The following is a 20868-nucleotide window of genomic DNA, read 5'->3' as shown; positions in this document are numbered from 1 at the left end:
GTGTCTTTGTGCCCAGACATTTACACACTGAAGGATGTTTTCGTCTTTTATACTTCGAACATCACGTTGATTCTTTTCTACAACTGTGTATGTACAGGTCAATGAGTTTTATCTGTAACTTTCATTTTGGGGGGTGTAGGAGGCTGGGGTCCCAGTAACCCCCTGCCTGACATTCACGCCACCCCTGGATATGTGGCCTGGACCTAGGGACTGGCTCCTCACAAAGAGAATATGGCGAAAGTGAGGAGATGTCACCTCCAAGATTAGGTTATGGGCAGAACGGGCTTCCGCCCTGGTACCTTCTCACCCTCCCTCTGAAGGAAGCCAGTTACCCTGTTGTGAGCTGTGCTGCGGAACAGCCAGCCAAGCGGGATCGGAGGGCTATCCACAGCCACGTGAGTGACCCCGAAAGTGGATCCTCCCCCAGGGGAGCCTCGTACCAGGGCCAACACCGGTGAGACCCTGAACCAGAGGGCTCGGTAAGCCACTCCCAGACTCTGATCCACAGACAACAAGAGTGATCAATACTTGCTATTTCAAGCTATTGACCTGGGGGGAGATTGGGTACCCAGCCACAGACAGTACGAGGGATGTGACTGTCCTTTCCAGGTGGCTCTAGGTGGTGTAAGGTTGAGAACTGTGTCTGGGGGGAGCACATTCCAGTCAATCTGGGCACACCACGTGCACCTGCCCTCATGCCACCACTTGGATTGAAACGGCTCCCTTGTTGGATGGTGCACTCCTCAGCAGTAGCCGGTGTCCTGTGCCATGAAGGCACCCTGGCCCTCGGGGGACTGCAGGGATATCGCCCCTCGCTTTCCACGCTACCAGACTCTAGAAATCACTGTTCCCGCTCTTCCGGCTTTTCTCCCTGGTGCCCCAGCTTCCCACTCTGCCTGCCCCCAGCCTGCTTCTCTCCTTCCTGCTCTGCAGTGAGCTGTGAACCCAGAAACTCTGATTCTCAGGAAACCCGGCGCCGCGTGAGGATCCGAGGGCCCGATGAGCGAAGGGCTTGAACTTAACTGCGTGGACCGTGTGACCACGCTCTGACTTTTCCAAGGCCTTTTCGAATCCAAGGTGGGCCCGGGATGTGCTCCATCACCAAGGTGTCAGGTAGGAGGCTTTCAGGCAAGGGAGGCACAGCGGGGAGGGGACTGGTCACTTTGACTACAGTGAGCGGTCAGCACAGCCCACGGTTGGGGTGCCCTGGGTCCCCTGGTTATAGTGCCAGGGACAGAGATGGGCAGGGGTCATGTGCCTGCACAGGGGCAGGAAGGAAACTCACGGCAATGAGCACGATGACAGAGAGGGTGTAGTACACGGAGTCTCGGCACACGGCCCACCATGTCAGACGGACCACCTGCCAAGCAAAGGGCCGTCAGCGACTAGTGGCTGGAGAGATGGGGGCGGTGGTGTGAGGGTGGCTTTCTCACCACCCCCAGACCCCCACAGATGCAGGGACACGCCCAGGGAACAACTCCTAACCGTGCCACCCGAAACCCATCTTTCCTGGCTGTTCAAGGCCACCCTGTGTTTTTCATTATACGTGGGGAACAGAACAGAAAGCATGGAATGTTTATAAGTGACGGCAAAGCTGCCCTCTGTTCCTCCAAGGTAACAGACACCTCAGGCTTCACAGTGGAAGCCCAGGGTCAAGGCAGAGGCCAGCGGCACTTGCTTCCCCTGTGATTCTGGAACCTCCTGGTAGTAACTAGCTGCCCATCTCTACCTCCATTGGCCAGGCAGGGCCTAATCATGAGCCCAACTCTCTGGGGTTGAGTCTAACGCCCACGTGGCCCTGAGGACCAGGGAGATGCTGATGGGGTACCAACCGCAGGCCAACGTCACGCTCCTTGCCAAGGAGACCAAAAGCAGGCTTCAGATATTTCCAGAATCTAGCCCAGGGTCAGGGTTACAGGAGGCGCCTCTCAAAGACGTCCTGATGTTGAATGAATGCTCACCCTTGGGCTGGCCAAGGGAGCAGACCCCGTCCCTGCTCTCAGATGCACTGAGGCTGGATGTGCAAGGAACGTCAGAGGCCACTTGTACACATGAGGACCTGGGCTCGGAGGGGGAAGCCAACTTGCCTGCAGCCTCGGGCAGTTGAGGGCACAACTAAGGTGAGGCCTCGGGTCCCCCCACTGCTGTCCCTTATGTCACTCTATAGAGGGAGAAAAACACCGACCTGCCCCGCAAATAATCCACAGACTCCAATGATACACAGGATGTTAAACACCGCAGAGCCCACAATGGTCCCAACCCCAACGTCTCCGTGGGTGATGAACACGCCTGGAAGGGAAAGGCAGAAATCCTCCTGTGCCTACACTTCCTCAGACCCAGGCTGCTGCGAGGCCCTTGTCCCCAACCCCATGGACTGAGGGACTGGTTCTAGGACGCCCATGATGCTGACAACGGCCAAACCAGAGAGGACCACCTACTCCACTCCTCCACTCCCCCCCGCCCCGCGTTTTTTCCTTTTTAACAGCTTTATTGAGAAATAATTCACATGCCATAAAACCCACCCATTCAAAGCATAAGACCCAGCGTTTTGGTAGACTTCCAGAATGGTGCAGCCAGCACACAATCTGATTTTAGAACACCTTCGTCACCCCCCAAAGAAACCTTGTACCCATCAGCCCTTTGCTCCACCACATGCCCCGGGGAACCACGAGTTTACTTTCTGTCTCCTTGGCTCTCCCGTTTTACAGATGAGAAAACAGAGGCTCGGAGCTGACGAATGCCCTCACTGGTCACGGCCCCAGACCGGGGCTCTCTCCGGATCCCACGTCCCCAGCTGGTGGGATTTCTTACCAATAACAGAGGCAAACAGCTCGGGCGTCGAGCTTCCCGCGGCCATGAAGGTGGCTCCGGCCACATCTTCACTCAGATGGAGTTTCTGAAACAGAAGTGACCGCGGACATTCAGGCTGTGAGGCAGGGAGAGCAGACACAGTCCCCGGACACTCTGGCAGCCGCAGAAAGCGTGGGAAAGCGGTGCTGTTGCCAGAGTCGAGCACGCTGCACCCTGAGCACACACGTCTCCTGCTACTCTGCTGGCCGCTCAACCCAGAGGCCCCCGTCCCCTTCTTCTGTCAGTTTCCGCTCATTCCCCAAAGCCCCTGAACGAGGTCTCCTTGATGAAGCCTTTCCAGGTACAACACCCAGGACAGGTGGGAGGGTCCGGTCCTCCCATTAATGAAACACAAATCACACAGCGAGGGTGTGAGGTCTGTGAGCTTCCCTGCCCCACTGGCCGATGAGGGCGCGGTCGGTCTATTTCACCCACGGATTGCCAGTGCCTAAGAGAGAGGCTGGTACACAGCGGTGCTCAATGGGGATCCACCTCCGATGCCCACACAGACCTTGGGTACCATGCGGACTGCGACGCATCGGGGCCGCGGAACCCGGAGGCCCCAGACACACAGCTTGGCTCTTGCATTCCAGAAGGCCTTCGCCGTGGCAGGCCCGATGCCCGGCTGGCCGCTGAGACAAACACCCAGGTACCCTACTCCCAGGGATAAGGGAGAATGAGGCGGGGCTGGAGCTCTGTTGAGACTCACTTTGCTTGGCAAGGCCGTGGTCCGGCCACAGAAGCCCATCCTCTGATTGGGAATGTGGTGCCGGGGACTTTCGATGCCAGGAGAAACCACCGAGATCCTGGGTCTCCCTGAACAGCACCTTTTTTTTTTTTTAAAGTTTATTTTTACTTATCTGGGCGAGACAGAGCAAGCAGGGGAGGGGTAGAGAGGGAGAGACAGAATCCCAAGCAGGCTCCATACTGTTAGCACGGGGCCCGATGCAGGGCTCGAATTTACAAACTGTGAGATCGTGGCCTGAGCCTGAATCAAGAGCCAGACGCTTAACTGACTGAGCCGTCGGGGCGCCCCTGCCTGAACACCACCTTGAAGGTGCCCACCCTGTGGTACTCAGAAGGCCTCTGGGCAGGGCTGGGTCTCCTCTGGCATCCACCTTCCAAAGCACCCTGGTCAGCCCGGGGCTCTGGAGTCCCTGAGGAACACAGAGTCTGGCACAACCTCCCTGCTGACCTTGCTGACCTTCTATAGAAGGGGTCCCTCAGAGGGGTCAGAGCTCTGGGCTTGACAGAAGCTGGTGCGTGGCACAATACTGACCTACCAGGGTGGAAACCCGGCCACCCTAACCTTGAGACAGGAACGTTCCACAGAAGATGTTCTGCCATCAGAGCATCTCCAGTATCTTCTAGCAGAATACAAACTGTTCTGCCTTTGTCTCCTGGGACACCCTTCCCTGCCCTCTCTGCTTGGAGAAATCCTTCCCACTTCAGAAGTCTGGACCAAATACCACTTCCTCCATGAAGCCCTCCTAGGCTTCTCCCCGAGAGAGACATTCCCTCCCTCCTTTTGGCTCTTCAGTCCTTTGATGGCTCTCACTAGCCCCTTCCGTTGGTTTTTGCCTATAGGACCAAGGCCATCCCGCTCATCCACCTCTGTGTCCTTACAGAGACAGGCAACCTTGAGGGGCACCTCCACGGCACATGGTCCTGTGCCATTGGTCACCCATCTTCCACAGGCTTCTGCCACCCCCAGAATGGCAGGGGACCCCCCCCCATTGCTGGGGTCCCCAAGCTCTCGCATTAGTGAGTGCCCAGAGTGCACACTCTGCAAGGCCCAGCTGACTGGCTTCCCCGAGGGCCTCCTCCGAGGAAGCAGCAGATGGCTTACCCCCAGCACACCGCTCCAGGGGCCCTGAGGCGAGGCCTCCCACCCCGACACCCCCGGCGGCCATTTCCGGATTCTCTCCTTATGCTCCTTCTCTGGCTCAATTCGCTTCCTGATCTGTGGCTCGTTCTGAGCGGGGTGAGAAGTGGAGTGGTGAGCAAGGGGGGGCGGGGGGAGGGGAGGCCTTTGCACACCCCTGCCAGGCCACTCCCTCTTCAGGAGGCCCAAGTCAAAAAGTCCCTGTTCTGTGCCGAGCAGCAGGGAAGCACCTGTCCTAACAAGCTGTGTCCCCCGGCTGCCAATGTCACAACAACAAGGCGGCCTCAAGTAGCTGGGAGATCTCACACGGACGAAGTGAGCCAAAGCCCAGAGTCACCTGCACACAGTAGGTGCTGCAAACAGAGGTAATTTTCCTTCCCTGGCTGGAAGCCAAGAGTAAGGCAGAGCCGAGAGACACAGGAGACTTAAAAACAAATTTCTTTGTAAGATTTTATTTTGAAGCAATAGCTACACCCAACATGGGGCTTGAACCCACAGCCCCGAGATCAAGAGTCACGTGCTCTCCCGACTGACCCAGCCAGGCGCCCCAGCACTGGAGTTTTCACGTGTGAGGCAAGAGACAAGAAAACGAAACCTTCACAAATACTTAAAGGGAAAAACGTCAGCCTGTGAACTTGGAACAAAGGGCCTTCCTTGCTCCGCCTCTGCATCTTCCCCAAAGACACAGGTCCCTACCTGGTGCCTGCCACCCGCAGCTTGGTATGAGAAATGCTCCCTAACCAGACAGGCTTGGCTTCACGGCCAACAGCTCGCCATGCAGCCAGAGGCTCTGGGTGATGACCGCACGCCTCTCCTTCTGCCAAATCTGGGAGAAGACGCCCCCCCCCTCCCCCACCGACTCTCCTCTGGGGGTTCCAAAGCCAGGCTCTGCTGGGGCCACACTAAGCGTTTGGCCTGACCATCTTCACCACCAGAGTGCTCCCCACTCAGTCTGGCCCTGACGCGTCCTGTGTCCTTGGCGGCCCCAGCCCTCCACCCCCACCCCGGCTTTGCTGAGGGATCCCAAGTCCCTCCTGCGTACCGTACCTCGCAGATCTTCTCTAGAGACGGAACGAAGAAGTCGTCACACACTATGGCCAAGGCGTAGAACATGTACAGAGCCTGAGAAGGAAATGGGGGATCGTCAGCGAAGGCGCCTACCGCCACGGAGGCACGGCTGGGCATCCGTCACGCCCAGAGCCAGCCTGCCAAGGCGGAGGTACACACAGAGGAAGATTCTGGCACCACAGAGGCTGGCTCCCTCAATCCTCTCACAAGCAGATGGGGAAACTGAGCCCAAGGAGGGGAAATAATATGCTGGGCGGCAAAGGGGCCAAAAGCTCAGGCCACACGGCCTTGGGCTCTTTCCTCTGCTCTTAAAGCACCAGCTATCTCCCTGGCACTAGAGTATGGTCTCGAAATACAAGATCTCACCCTTAGGGCCAAGGAGAGCATTTAGAATCACCATTTTAAGAGTTTAAAATAATAGTTATCCCAATTTTCCCCCTTCATTTTTGCTGAAGGCACCATTTTCTTCTTACCAGTTGGCCACCCCCTGCCGAAACGAGTGGCAATTTGAGAGCCAGGGGTACCTGGGATGCTACCTAATGTTGGCAGAGGTTCAAAGACACAAGCCACTCACAACTGGGGGGGTTCAAGGAACAAAAAGTCCAGATTCTAATGCTGATTCTGGGACTCAGTTGCCATGTGACTTTGGATAAGTCACATCCCCAGGTCTCCATTTCTTCATCTGTTTAATGGCATAGTGAGAACAGACTGACAGTTTTCACACGGTTTTATATACAGAACCCCTCCCTGCCCTGCCCATCCAACATGGTTTCCCCGAGCCTATCCTATGGGCCAGGCACTATTCCAGGCATCAGGGATACATGGGGAATCTGCCAGGAAATGCCTCTGCCTCCTGTAACTTACCTTAGCGGGGGACAAAGAGACAAAGTCTAACTGTTGGGGAAAGGCAAGTGCAAAGGTCCTGGGGCAGGAGTATGCTTGGTGCACCTGAGGAACAGCAAGGTCACTGATGTAGGTAGAACACAGTGAGACGGAGATGGAAAACAGAGGATGTGAAGTTGGAGGGAAAGGCAAGGACCAGAGAGTCCATGGACAGGTGGGACTTTATGCTAAATGCTAAGGGAAGCATTTCTTTCTTCAAAGACAAAGTGATATGGATGCTCTATTCACAAAAATGGGAAAGGCTGGGCTGCTTCAGCAAAAACAATTGTGCAGTTGCTGAAGTAGCACACTGATTAATGGTGATTAAATCAACTGGAAGATCGGCTGTGGCCAAGGCCTCCAAGGCCTTATCTCCTGGAGCCCAGGTATGCTGTCCCTGGATCTAATTATCTTTGGGCAGAAAGCAAAAAGAAACAAATACTGAGGGTATGGGTAAAGGAGAGAGACTCTTCTATAAAAATCTCAGGATATGGACTTGAATTCACCGCCCCCCCTCCCCATAAATTCTCCCCAACATCATCTCCCAGGCAAAGGGTGATCTGTGGGACCCCAGCTCTCTTGATTCCCTCAGAAACACTCAAGAGAAAAGGAGGCCAAGAAGGCACCACACTGCCCAGGCCAGGAAATTCTGAGAAGCTTCCGAGTGTCGCAGACGACAACTGGCTCCAGAGCTTGAGCCTTTTCTTGCGCTAAAGAAGGGGTCAGCAAAGTTTTTTGTTTTTTAGCAAAGTTTTTCTTAAACGGCGAATATTTTAGTACTGACAGGCCACACAGTCTCCATCGCAATGACCCTGCTACAGAAGAGGACACGGAGTGGGTATGGCTGCGTTCCAATAAAACTTGATTCACAAAAACAGGAGGTGGGCTGGATTTGGCCCTCCAGCCACAGTTTGGGAATGTCTGCTCTCCAGGGTTTCTGCAAAATTCCTGAGGTGTTCTCAGGTTCAGGAGAAAAGGCTTTGCGTCAGCAAATGCCAAGACCTTCACGGGGCAGAGCACCAGAACTACGGGACTAATTCGCGAAACCCTCTCAGTGAAAGGGGAGGGCGCGGGAGAGCCGGGGCAAGTGGGAAGATAATAACTGTCACAGAAATACCCAGGACTGTCGTTCAATATACTGGGTGGGGTTTAGCAGCCACAGATAATCCAGAAATGACAGGAATGGCTGTGCCCCGAGAAAACTTTATTTACAAACACGGGCAGCGGCTACAGGCTGTAGTTCGCCTACTCCTGTCACAGAAGAGCTGACTTTGACCTGGGACTTAGGTTTGGACCCGCTGTTCCTCTTGGAATTGTTGTTTGAACTCCACCACTTGTTACCAAGGCGCATCTAAATACAGAGGGGAACTGGAGAAGTGCCCCAAAGTGTTCAATTATAGATTTATGGCAGGGTGGTGAAAATGGGGGGTGGGGGGGCGGGGAATCCCGGCAATCATGTATAGGGCGCTTTTTTTTTTTTTTTTGAGTTTAGTGACTTTATTTTTATTTTATGTTATTTTATTTTTTATTATATGAAATTTATCGTCAAATTAGTTTCCATACAACACCCAGTGCTCATCCCAAAAGACGCCTGCCGACAGGGTGCTTCTTGACTCACATGCACGCGTGCTCACACGTCTGGGAAAGAGGCTGTCACTCCCTTTTTATAAAAGCAGAAGATGGGGCACAGGAAGACGGGACTTCGGGGTCACTTGCTGTGCAACCCCGAGCAAGCCACCTGAGATCTTTAAGATTTCTTTTCATCTTCTTTTCTTTTTTTTTCTGGCGGGGAGGGTTAAAATGGGTCCAGGATCCGTTCTCCTCGCGGGGCGCTTCCAAGGGTGGGACATCTTTGGCACGCCAGGGCTCTGCCGTGCTCTGCACACAGGCCTCACCTGCCGGAGGTTTAGGAACATCCCAGCCCCTCCCCCCGCCACACGGCCACTTACTCCGAGGATGTGCAGCAGGACGGCTCCGTGCTGTCGCTCCTTATTGGAGAACAGGTCTGTGGGGAACTCATGAATCGCTGCAAGACAAGGGGACAGAGTGTTAGTCTCAGTGGGCCTCCCGATGGGATGGCCGCCCTTGCAGTCTGAGTCTCCACCGTGGAACCGCAGAGTCTGTTGGGCCGGGAACCGGCCAGGAGGGAGCCAGCCGGCCGCTTCTCCTTAGGCCATGGCAGACCTGCGCTCTCCAGTAAACGTTGCTGAACACGAATTATCCACAGACATCCTAGAAACTCGAGGTGATCAAGCTTACCACACCCCTCGCAGTTTTCTGACGTAGGAAACACTTCCTGCCCACGAGGATGGCAAAGACAAATAACGACAAATGCTGGCAAGGACGCGGGGATACCGGAACCCTCGTAACTGCTGGTGGGACAGTAAAATGGGACAGCGCTGTGGGGAAACAGTCTGGCAGGTCCTCAAAACGTTAGACTGAAGAGTTGCCACAGGCCCCAGGGAGTCGACTCCCAAGTATCTGCCCAAAGGAAAACACGTCCACACAAAACTTGCACACGAGTGCTCGTGGCAGTGTGATTCATGATCGCCTCGAAGTGGAAACACCCCAAAGAGCCACAGTGAATGAACGGATAAATAAAGCGTGGTCCATGCAATGGAATAGTATTTGGCACTAAAAAGGAAGGAAGCAAAGGGGCGCCGAGGTGGCTCCGTCGGTTAAGCGTCCGACTTCGGCTCAGGTCATGATCTCACGGTTTGTGGGTTCGAGCCCCGCGGCGGGCCCTGTGCTGACATCTCGGAGCCTGGGGCCTGCTTGTCATTCTGTGTCTCCCTCTCTCTCTGCCCCTCCCCCACTTGTGCTATCTCTCTCTCTCTCAAAAATAAATAATAAACAATAAAAAACTTTAAAAAGAAAGGAAGCACTGATAGATGATGGAAGAACCATCCAGGAAGAACCTGGAAGAACCCTGAAAATGGCATGCTACGTGAAAGAAGCCAGTCACACAAGACCACGTGTTGTAAGATTCCATTAATATAAAATGGCCGGAATAGGTAAATCTATTTGGTAGATTTGTGGTTGACTAGGACTGGGAGGTATGAGGGCTTGGGGGGTAACAGTTAAGGTGGGCAGGGTTTCTATCTGGGTTAATGAAAGTGTTCTAAAATTGTGGTGATGCTTGCATAATTATGAATATGCTTAAGAGCCACTAAAGTTGTAACTTTAAATAGATGGATTGTATGGTATGTGAATTAAATAAATTAAATAAAGCTGTTACTGTGGCAAACTTCAAACTTGCTGTCCCAGGATTCTGGGATATCACCCGTTGCCACAGTCAGATCAGAATTGAGAAGCAGGCTTATTCCCTCACTCTGGAGTCATTTCTGGTCCCCTGCCTGCCCCCCAGAGTTCAGGGACACGTGTTCTCCTGCAAAGCCCTTTCAGCTTGTCCAAAGCTCACTGGTCCCTCTTGTCCACCTCTCCGACCACCCATGACGGATCTGTCACTCCAAATGGGGAAGCCAAGATCCCAAAGAGGTCAGGTGACATCGGCTGGGTTGGGGATGGCAGTGCTGGCAGGACAAACCCCTGTCCCCACCCGCCCCCCTCCCCCATGCTGTGGACTCTCTCTGTGGAGCCACACACACGGGAAAATCATCAGTGGGAGTGAGGCTCCAGGTAAGTCTTGGGGCATGACCCCGGGCTGAGGTGTAGCAAGGTAGGGATGAGGTCTGAGAGCATTGGTCCCTGTCCCCTCATCCCCTGGACCCCTCAGCTGCCAGGTGCTTCCGCTGGCATACCGCCATCTTGGATCATTGGGTACCAGGTCACAGCCCCTCCTTTGGCCCCAAGAATACCCCTGCTGGGGTGGGTACCACCACTCCTGTTACAAGCTCTCATCATCCTTGGATGGTGGTGGGTGGCCCTGTGATGTGCAGAGCCTTCTGCATCAGAAACCAAACACTTGGCTTTGGAGTATCACCCTTGACATTCCCAAGGGATCTGGGCCACTCGTTTGCTTCTTCGGCCTCAGAAAGTTCACAGATAATTAAGGAATAATTCCTTCTCACCCCACCTGCCCATTCAAGATGACCAATGGATAACTACACTGTGAATGTCATTTCTACAAGTCTTCTGTCAGACACTCCCACACCCCCACGTCTCCATCACATCCAGCTAGACTGGAAGCTCCGGGAAGGCAGGGCTCCACACTGCCCCGTATTACATTCTCAGGGCCTTAGCCAGGCCTGGCACACAGCAAATTCCCAAAACGCTTTAACAGTCAACTGAATAAGGGTGCTGGGGGTGGGGGGTGCGGCTCAGTTGGTTAAGCATCCGACTTGGGCTCAGTTCAAGACCTCGCGGTCCGTGAGTTCACGCTCTGTGTCCAGCTCAGAGCCTGGAGCCTGTTTTGGATTCTCTCCCTGCCCTTCCCCACTCGTGCTCGGTCTCTGTCTCTCTCAAAAATAAACATTAAAAAAATTAAAGTCAACTGAATAAAAAATAGTAAACTACTAACAACCCATATTCTCTTATCCTATTAGAATGCTTTCATTACCCTTACAGACCCCTTGAACACTTAGAATGACACCTGGTTCATAGCGGGTGCTCAATAAATGCTTGTAAATATACTCTCTAGGACAAAAATCTCTTCTCTGGAAATACAATTTGGCCCTAAGCTCTGAAAATGATGACTTCTCCCTTATATGGAAAATCTTCTGTTTTTTAAGATCAGATTCTCCCACAAGACATGGAAAACATCAGCTCCCCAGACACCCAGAAAATGTTCCCACTTTAAAACAAGCAGCATTTAATGAAAGATGGATTCTTTCTCTTCTCTGGGGTATTTTTCCTTCTGTAATCTAAATTCTTTAATAAAACTGCTGCTGTCATTTCAAGGGCAGGGGTCTGCTTCAAGGTCTGTCGGCTCAGAGATGATAATTATAAAGGAAGGGGCTCAGCATTCCTGCGGCCAGGGCCTTGTTTCCAGGAGAAACGTAACAGCCCAGGATATTTTGATGCAGATCAATGGACGTTTCTGCGCGGAACATTCGACACTGTTCCTGATTCTCCAAATCTGTGTTCAGAGAGCTGGTGATTTATTCAATCCTGGGAATTCTTTGAAAATTAGAATAAAGTAATGCGCCTTTCTGCCGTGAGGATGTATCAGCTGGGCTCCGGGAGGGGGGAGATATGGATTATAAATGGCTTTGTCCTTGGTAGGAACAGGCTTCTATTGGTTCAGCCACAGCCTCTTGCTCTGCGACCCCCTGCATAGGCTGGAGGGCTGCAGAGGGGGGACATGCCATCCATGCCTTAATTTTGCCAGCAAAGAGTAACCAGCACACCTACCAGCTGCTAATGACCCATTGCCCTCTGCACCCACCCAAGTCTTCTGGACACACGATGAACTCATGAGGCAGGCCCTGTAGCCATGAATGTCCCTGTTTTCCAGATGAGGCTCAGAGGGGGCAGTGAGCAGCTTGGGGACCCCAGCCACATAAGCCAGGACACATAGCGGGACCCTGAGCTCCTTGTCTAGGATTAAGGGCTGCCTCTAACCCAGACGGAGATCCCACTGTAAAGGGGGTTGGAAGACCTGAATGGGAGTTCTGATGCAACTGCCCACAAGCTTGTGGGGCCCCGGCTGCGTCCGTCCCTCTATTTCTTGAGGAGCCATCTGCTACCACGCAAAGTGGTGGAACACCCACTGCTACTATGTGGTTAGGAGTGGGCAGATGGCCACCCTGCCCTCCCCAGTCGGCAGCTGGTAGCTGGGACCGGTCCACTTCTCAGTTCAGGAATCGAAGCTTCTAGAAACTGGCATCTAGGCAGCAGACCACGGAGCAGGCACAGCAGGTACCTGTCCGTCCCACCTCGATCACGAACAGCAGGAACTTTAAACCACAGACAGCCTATGCACCTGCTCAGGGCACTGTCTTTAGAAGCAGATGACAGGTTTCAGGAAAGGCCTCTGACCCTTTCCTATTACTCTCATGACCTTGGCAAGTTGCCTAACACCTCAGGGATTGTCCCCTCACCTGTAAATGGTGATCGCCATGCCCACCAGGCTGCGGTAAGGGTTAAGGGATCCAGACAACTCTGCACGGCACTCAGTGTCATTCAGAACGGTTACCTTACAGACTCCACACTTGATACAAGTCTGCCCCCACCCCCGTTCCAGACAACCAGCCTTGGGTTTGTGAAAGCAAAAGGGAAGACAAAACCAGCTTAGTGGGGAAGAGCAAGAGACCGTGGAGATCAGACCCGGCCACATCAGGGTTTGGATGCTGCTGCTACTTAATCCTGGCTTCCTGAGAAAAACTCCTCTCCTGGCCTTGCTGGGATCAGGAGCCCCTGGGCCACGTTCAAGGGTGCGGCGACGCTTGCAATGTCTGCAAGGGGCCGAGCCGCCCCGTCTGCTCAAATCCCCACCAGGGAGGACGGAGGAATCAAGAGGGCAGGTGCATGCAGCTTTTGAGGCCATGCCTAAGCCTTTAAGCTGCAGAAATCCGGCAGCGGTGGGTGTGGGGGAAAAGATATGCCTTCAGGTGGAGCTGAGCTTAGGAAACCAGGGATGATCCCAGCACCCCGACACCTGCGGACGGGGGTTGGGGAGCCCGGGGCGAGAGGAAGGGAGGGAAAGCTGCCGGAGACCCGGCAACCACTGCCCACCTCCCTTTTAGGATTCTTTCCTTTGAACTTGGGTGCCCAGAGCCGGCTTCTCCATCACTCTAGGTTCTGAACACACCCCTCTCCTTACATTACACCTCGGGCATGAACCTTCTAGTCCACCCACACTCCGCTGGGTCCAGGGCGGGTGGGAGCTGGGGAGAGGTCTTTCCTGCCAGGTGCCTTCCTGAACATCGGAGGGAAAACTTTAAGACCCCTGGGGACAAAAGCCTCTGCAACCCTCCCCTCCACCACCAGCGACCTAACACCTTATAAATGAGACCCCTAGGCACACTTGACCTTCTCTGTGGACAAGCTCACACGGATAATGCCATTCTATTTCAGGAACCCTGAGTTCATGTTACCCCTTCAAGGCTCCGTACTTTTGCCAACAGTGCTGCTAGTTTTCAAAATGCATTAATTTGTTCAAGCATTTGCTGAGCACCCTCGGTAGATGTCAGGCCTTCTGGGCATGGGCAGACGGGATCCCGATGCATCTGTGAGCATCCGCAGGCCTGGCATTTTTTCATCCTGGAGCGTGATTGGACTTTCAGAGAAAGGCAAAGTTATCCAGAGAGCGGTAGGTTATCAAGATGGCAGACGCCCTGCTCCTGAAAGAGTCCAATATGAATTTCTTGAGCATTTACTGTGTGCGGGACACAAGCATTTACTACGAGCATCCCAGACGTGCACTTGAGGGGCTGGTGCAAGTTAGACAAGTAGACAAAAGACTGAGAGATGACGAGAAGCTTGCAAGAATGACGGGGAGCGAACCAAGCCAGGGTTGGGGAGGGGGTTACTGACGCGAGGGGGGAGGGGGAAGACAAGCCCATGGAGAGAGTGGCGCCCACATCAAGTTTCGAAGGCTGCATTACAAACTTCTCAAAGCCCTCTCATCTGTCACATCAGTCCTGAGAAGACCGTCATCCCCATTTTCTTGATGACAAAATAGAGGTTCTGAAAAGCTAAACGAGGCGCCTGTGGTCACGCAACCAAGGTTTGGCACAAGCGAGGACAGAGGGACACAGGCTGGGAGCCCAACCGACACCAGTCTCTCCATCAGAGCATTCTGCCCGCAACAGGTGCACATCTGAGAACTCGAGTCTCCTTTACCCAAGGACAGGCTCCGTACCCCTGCAAGTTCTAAGGACCACAGCAAGAAGTCACATTCCTAAAAAAGGACCACACACATGTTACAGGTCCATTCCGCTGACAGTCCGCGAGCCGCCCATGCAGAGGTCTTGTCCGTCACTCCATGGATCTACGGAAACCCGTCACTCATCTTTCTCAACATACTTGAAACGTTTAATAAAAGTGACCACGCCCTACTTATGATGTATGAACATATGAATGATCTATCCACCCACCCACATTACATACAGAATTCATTCTTCAGGGCGTGCGTTTCTACGGGTCTTGGGACATCCACCACCACGCCCCGAGACAGCAGAGTTCTATCATCCCCCAAATTCCCTCGTGCTGCCTTTTTGCAGTCAAACCCTCCTCTGCACCCCAACTCCTGGCAGCTACTGGTGTCTCCTTTTCCCATAGACTGCCTTTCCTAGAATGCTCTGTCAGTGGAATCATACAACATGCAGCCTTTCTTTTGGCTTCTTTCACCCCTTCTGGTCTTGCTTCTTTTATTTGGCAAAATGTACCAGGATCCGCCCACATTGCTGTGTGATCCCACCTTCACACGATGCTCTCACTTCGTTTCTTTGACAACCCCCCCCCCCCGCTTGCACAGTGTCCTTCAGAAGCCCCTCCTTTGTGGGACCCCAAATACTATGGTTCTCAGGGCTCTGCCCAAGCCCTCTTCTCCATCTACGCACTCTCCCCAGGTGGCCTTGGCCTTGAATTCCTAATCTCTGCAGACATCTCCCAAATCCCAACCTTTGCTGAGCTCGAGACCCAACATACCCAGGTGCCAACCGGTCATCACACCTTAGCCATCCTAGAAGTACCTTAAACTGTCCCCAGTGAGTGGCCCACCATCCATGTGGCTGTGCACGCAAGAAATCCCGGCGCTGTCCCTGATGACCTCCTCCTCCCCCACGCCCTGTGATGGGTGGACAGGGCCAAGGGCACCCAGCTTCCATTTCAACTTCCTTCCACGAACCTTCCTGTCAGGGACGCTAGACAGCGCACAGGCTGTGCACTGCATAGTCACACGTTCACACGTACCGGCCCTATTTCCTGTCCTGTGGAGTCTGGACGACCTTGAAGCTAAGCGTTCTGAAGGAGAAGCAGGGTCTGCCAAGCCAGGGGGCTCAGAGGGAAGAAAAGACGCAGAGGGGTTCTTCCTCCGGCGACCAAGGTTATAAAGACTATGTGTTGAGAGGCTCTCCTGGCAACAGCACCCACTTCCGTACTCCCCCACAGGATGTCTTTGAACTTGATCATCCCACTTCCAACTCCTGTTCCTTTAGCCTTTCTTGCAACTTTGTAAACACATAATTCCCTGAATTCCTTTCTGTTTAAAAATATGGAGAATGGCTTCTATTTCCTGTACTGAGCACTGAGTGACACTCTGTCCTACTATTTTTTTCAAGTTTATTTATTTTGACAGAGAGAGAGAGAGAGAATGAGAGAATGAATGAATGAATGAATGAATGAATGAATCCCAAGCAGGCTGTGCAATGTCAACGCAGAGCCTGACGCAGGACTCCATCTCATGACCCTGGGGCCATGACCTGAGTTGAGATCCAGAGTTGGATACCTGACCGACTGAGCCATCCAGGTGCTTCACACTCTGCCCTCTTTTAGCCAATGCTCCTTAGGGTCCTGGCCATCTTACTTCCTAACCAGCTTGAGTTCACCCACCTCTCCGTCTCCACCAACCTCTCCCGGTGTGCCCCGTTCTGTGTTCCACACGGAGCCAGACCAGTTCCTCCACATGTGCATATGGCCTGAAACCCTTCCATGGTTTCCAATTGCTCTTAGGATAAATGCCCAAACCCGCGTGGTGTGGCCCGGACAATCTCTCGTCTTCTCGAGCCACCTGCCCTCCCACACTGGCTCTCCTCTGGCTTCACGGCTCAAGCCTGTGAGCTGTCGGATCCTGGCACGAGGTGGGTGTTCAGGACACGTCCACGGAGTGAATACGTGTCTGGCTTTCCACCTCCCTTCGGACACAAACCCGAGAGCTGCTAGAACGAGCTCTGCCCCAAGGATATCTAGGAGACAGGCTGGCTGGCCCTGCTTTCTCGGCTCTGGGCTTCCAAAGTGCTGCTTGGATGCTGAACCATGACCTTGCCCAGAAGGAAAGTGCTGGACGGAGATGTGCTTCCATTAGATGCTGATCCTTCCCCGACCTTTCAATTAGTCGATTCTCTTTAGGGAATATAAACTGTGAATTGAATTTTTCAAAACAGAAAAAAATTGCCTCAAAACATGCCATTCTCTCTCTGCTTTCTACCTTAGTTAAAAATAGCCCCACGTTCTAAGCCCTGACGTTTATTCTGAAACTATGCAAGTGAGACCGTAAGGCTGGAGAGTAATTTAAATAGCTTCAAACTTCCATCATTTCAACTTGTGTGTTTTAGAAACCACCCAAGTGCCAGAAACCAAAAGCAAAAAGAAAAAAAAAATCGTGATTTTCCCCCAATTCTATGGTTTAAAATAACTTCGCTAAGAATTTTATACCTTTCATGGGCAATAGTTGGAATGTCTAGGTTTTATCATCACTCTCATGTCTCAAACAGGAGCAAAAATAATTAAATCATTGGCCTAACCAGCTTGAAAAAGAGTTTAAAATCCTATCTTTTTTTTTTTTTCCAGCACATTCCAAAAGAGATTAAGCACCACCAAAAATAAAAATTTGATTGGAAGATCCAGCAGCAGGATCGCACTCTCCAGGAGCAACCGCCACGGAATTTTAGGGCTGGAAGAGGTTCCAGATGCTACGTGGCCCAGTTGTCCTTCACCCAGGACAGGGCATTGGGCTTATCAAACGGTCCTATTGGATTAGGGCCCCAGCCTTATAACCTCATGTTACCTTAATTACCTACCAAGGTGCTCTCTCCAAATACGGTCACATGGAGGTTAGGGCTTCAACATATGGACTGGGGAGTGAGGTGGGGAGACATAATTTTGTCTATAACATAGGGTCTTTGCCGATGCAGTTATTTAAATAAAAATGAAGTCATACTGGATTAGGGTGGTCCCTAAATCCACTGACTGGTGTCCTTATAAGAGGAAAGGACACACGAAGACACAGAGAAGGCGGGTGGCGACGAACTCAGAGACCGTAGTGACGTGTCCAGCAGCCAAGGAACACCAAGGATGGATGTAGCCACCAGAAACCAGAGCAGAGACAGCAGACAGATTCTCCCCAGAGCCTTCAGGAGGAACCAACCCTACGGATACCTTGATCTCAGACTTCTGGCCTCTAGAACAAGGACACAATACGGTGATTGTTTTAAGTCACCCAGTTTGTGGTAACGTTACATCAGCCCTAGGAAACAGACATACTCCCCAAACCAATGGCATGAGATGCCCTGCTTCTAGTTCACCCTCCGCCAGCCTCCCGTGCCAATGACCTCCCACCAGGGCGCACCCTAGGCCTCTCCTGTTTTCACGACAAAGCTTTTCCACCCCCCTACCTGCCTGAGTCTCTGCCAAGGGCAAGCGGTGGTAGTGGACCCCCTTGCTACAGTACACGGAGCGAACAGCAGGGATGTGTTCTCATCGGGTGGACTTTGTTCATCTGCATAATTCCACTGGCCGCTGGCTGTGTCTGGCTGTATTTCTCCCACAGTAGGTTGGGCGGTCTCCTAGTGCCATGGGGACAATTCGTTCACCCCTCTTCTGCCCCCACCTCTGCTACAGGATCTGATAAAGAATGCACACAACATATCTCAAGTTCATCAGCAACCGAGATTCTTATCCACATTACAACCACCAAACTCTGAGCCACTCACCAGCCACCACACAGAGGTACTGAGTATATCAAGAGGACAGTGATTATTAGGGTGAACTACTTCGACTTGGGGGACACAGATGTAATTTTTTGTTAGCATGATTATGATGTTTTATGTATAAACCACAAACAGCAAATAGGTATGTATATGGGGCTTACTGTGTACCAAGCCCTCTAAGTACCTGACACATAGTATTCCTTTTAATCCTTACAACAAGGGGCACCAGGGTAGCTCAGCTGGTCAGGCGTCCGACTCTTGATATCGGCTCAGGTCGTGATCTCGTCGTAAGATCGAGTCCCTCATTGGGCTCTGCGCTTGCTCACTCTCTCTCAAAATAAATAAGTAAACATTAAAAGTAATCCTTATAACAAGCCTGTGAAATGATTATCATCAGCTCCATTTTACAGATGGGCAAACTAGGGCACAGAAAGGTTAAGGAATTTACCCAAGGACACACAGCATCAGAGCCAAGAGTGATATCTGGGTAATTCAGCTCTAAAATAGCACTTGACTGTCTATGAAGAACCAGAAAGTGTTTCTTCTCTTTGACCCAACTCATCACTGGCTTGTATTCTGTTATTCAAAATATAAGGGAAAGACCACACATGTGAAGATGCTCATTACCTCTAAAGATAAAACACTGAAGTCCCTAATCATCCAGTAGTAGGGAAATGGTTATGTAGTTGTGACACATTTCTCCGATCCCTCCACGAACATTTACTGGCATCTACCCCACCCCAGCATGGCTCTGTATCCTGGGAATGCATCCATGAACAAAAGAGGCAAAGCCCTTGCCCTCATGACAAAGTCAGACAAAGTGTTATTGAAAAGACATTGGATGTGGAAATAAAACTAATTATAAATGAAAAAACACACACGATCACGTGTGGTTTGCGGGCAGCTAGGCACAAATAAGTAAATGAAAACAACCGGAAAGAAATATACCAAAACCAATCTAGCGGCTACAGCAGGTGGAGGAATTCTAAACGGCTTCCTCTTGCATGCCCCTCCCCACTCTGCATGCCCCCCGCCCTGCATACGCCCCCCCACTCCACATGCCCCCCTCTGCATGCCCCCCTTCCGCATGTGCCCCCCCACATGCCCCCCCTCCACATGCGCCCCCCTCTCTGCATGCATCCCCCCACACTCCACATGCCCCCCTCTCCGCATGCACCCCCCCACTCCACATGCCCCCCCACTCCGCATGTCCCCCCCACAAGACCTCATCCTGACTAATTATGTGAAGACCCCATTTCCAAATAAAGTCACATTCAGAAATATCAGGACTTCAACATCTCTTTTTGGGGGATGCAGTTCAACCCACAACGGTGCTCGTATTGTTGACTTGATTAACTCGATCTGTGGAACACAGGCGTAGAAAATAACTCCCCATAAAAGAGCTCTTAAGAAAACATAGCGATGGCCATCAGTAAGTCTTTCATATGCTCTAATTTTCTCAAGACAATCCTGATTCACATCTGCTGTCCAGAATGCTTAACGGTGCCCCTTCACTCTCAAAAGTGTCTCAGTTTGGATGATACATTTCATGGTCACTCTGCTCATTAGGAGTTCAGTTACCGGGAGCAAATATTAATACCAATTAGCTAACAGGGTTCAAATTAATCTGTGTCGATACGCCAGGAAAGACCTTCATCATTTCTAACACAGACACTCAATATACCCTTATCCTGGTCGGCTTCAAGTTCAACAAGGTACGTGAATACTTGCTGGGGAAAGGCAAGTGCGGAGCACGACCCCCAAGGACACTCAGACCTAGGCAAGGATGGATGAGTTAAGAGTGAGCAGGGGTCCCGGCCCCCTGCTAACCAGTAAGGGACCTGGGGGAGGTTGGAATGGCCCTTCCCTTTACCTGGTGCAGAGGTCAGGGCCAAGCTCTGTGCTGGAAGGGATGGTTAATTTCATGTGGCAACCCGGCTCAGCTACAGCACCCAATCATTTAATCAAACACAAATCTAGGTGTTTCCATGAAGGTGTTTTGTGAATGTGGTTAACATCTACCATCCAGCGTCTAACTGACTTTAAGTAAAGGAGATTGCCCCTGATAACATGGCTGGGCTTCATCTAATCAGATGAAGGCTTTTAGAGCAAAAATTCTGCCTCAAGACTGAAACATCAGCTCTTGCTTTGAGAGTTTCTAGCCTGCCTGCCCATCCTACAGATTTCAGACTTGCCAGTCTCTGTAATGACATAAACCAATTTCCCAGACATAAATCTTGTTATGAGTGTGCGTATGGATATGCCTCTTACTGGTTCTTTTTCTCTGGAGAATTCTGACTGATACACTGGACCTTGGCAAACTGGGCCTGGGAAGTGGAGAATGAGGAGCTGTTCCTCCTGTCCCCTGGATGAGGCAGAAGCCAGAGGCCAGGAGACAGAGGGACAAGCACATAGAGTTTGCAGAGGGACCTGCCAGGCTACTCTCACCATTTGATAACCCACAGCTGTAGGTCAGGGTCACCCCCTCAGCATCCTTAGGTCACTCCCTGTCTCCCCACTCCACCCCCTGGGGGTTTCCTGTTTGGCCATCTTTCTCTTTGGCACAATCCTGCCTCTCCCCCAGGGGACCTCAAAACAAGAAGCATCCAGCCAGGATTCAGCACAGACAGG

At 52.2% G+C, this 20868-nt stretch overlaps 1 protein-coding gene across 1 annotated transcript in view; it reads right to left on the bottom strand.

Moving 5' to 3' along the window:
- The window catches only part of SLC24A4 (solute carrier family 24 member 4), a 170978-nt gene that overhangs the window by 50332 nt on the left and 99778 nt on the right, over positions 1-20868 (bottom strand). Inside the window, exons 3-7 of the mRNA XM_007094943.3 lie at positions 8635-8711; positions 5783-5857; positions 2812-2896; positions 2186-2289; positions 1286-1360 (exon numbers count right to left, since the gene is read on the bottom strand). Coding sequence (XP_007095005.2) covers positions 1286-1360; positions 2186-2289; positions 2812-2896; positions 5783-5857; positions 8635-8711 — 416 coding nt within the window. The remainder of the gene's footprint in view (positions 1-1285; positions 1361-2185; positions 2290-2811; positions 2897-5782; positions 5858-8634; positions 8712-20868) is intronic.

This window comes from Panthera tigris, chromosome B3, assembly GCF_018350195.1.
Source record: "Panthera tigris isolate Pti1 chromosome B3, P.tigris_Pti1_mat1.1, whole genome shotgun sequence".
NCBI classification, from domain to species: Eukaryota; Metazoa; Chordata; class Mammalia; order Carnivora; family Felidae; genus Panthera; species Panthera tigris.
Note: the sequence above shows the minus strand (reverse complement) of the source record. Positions and strands in the feature narration are given on the sequence as shown.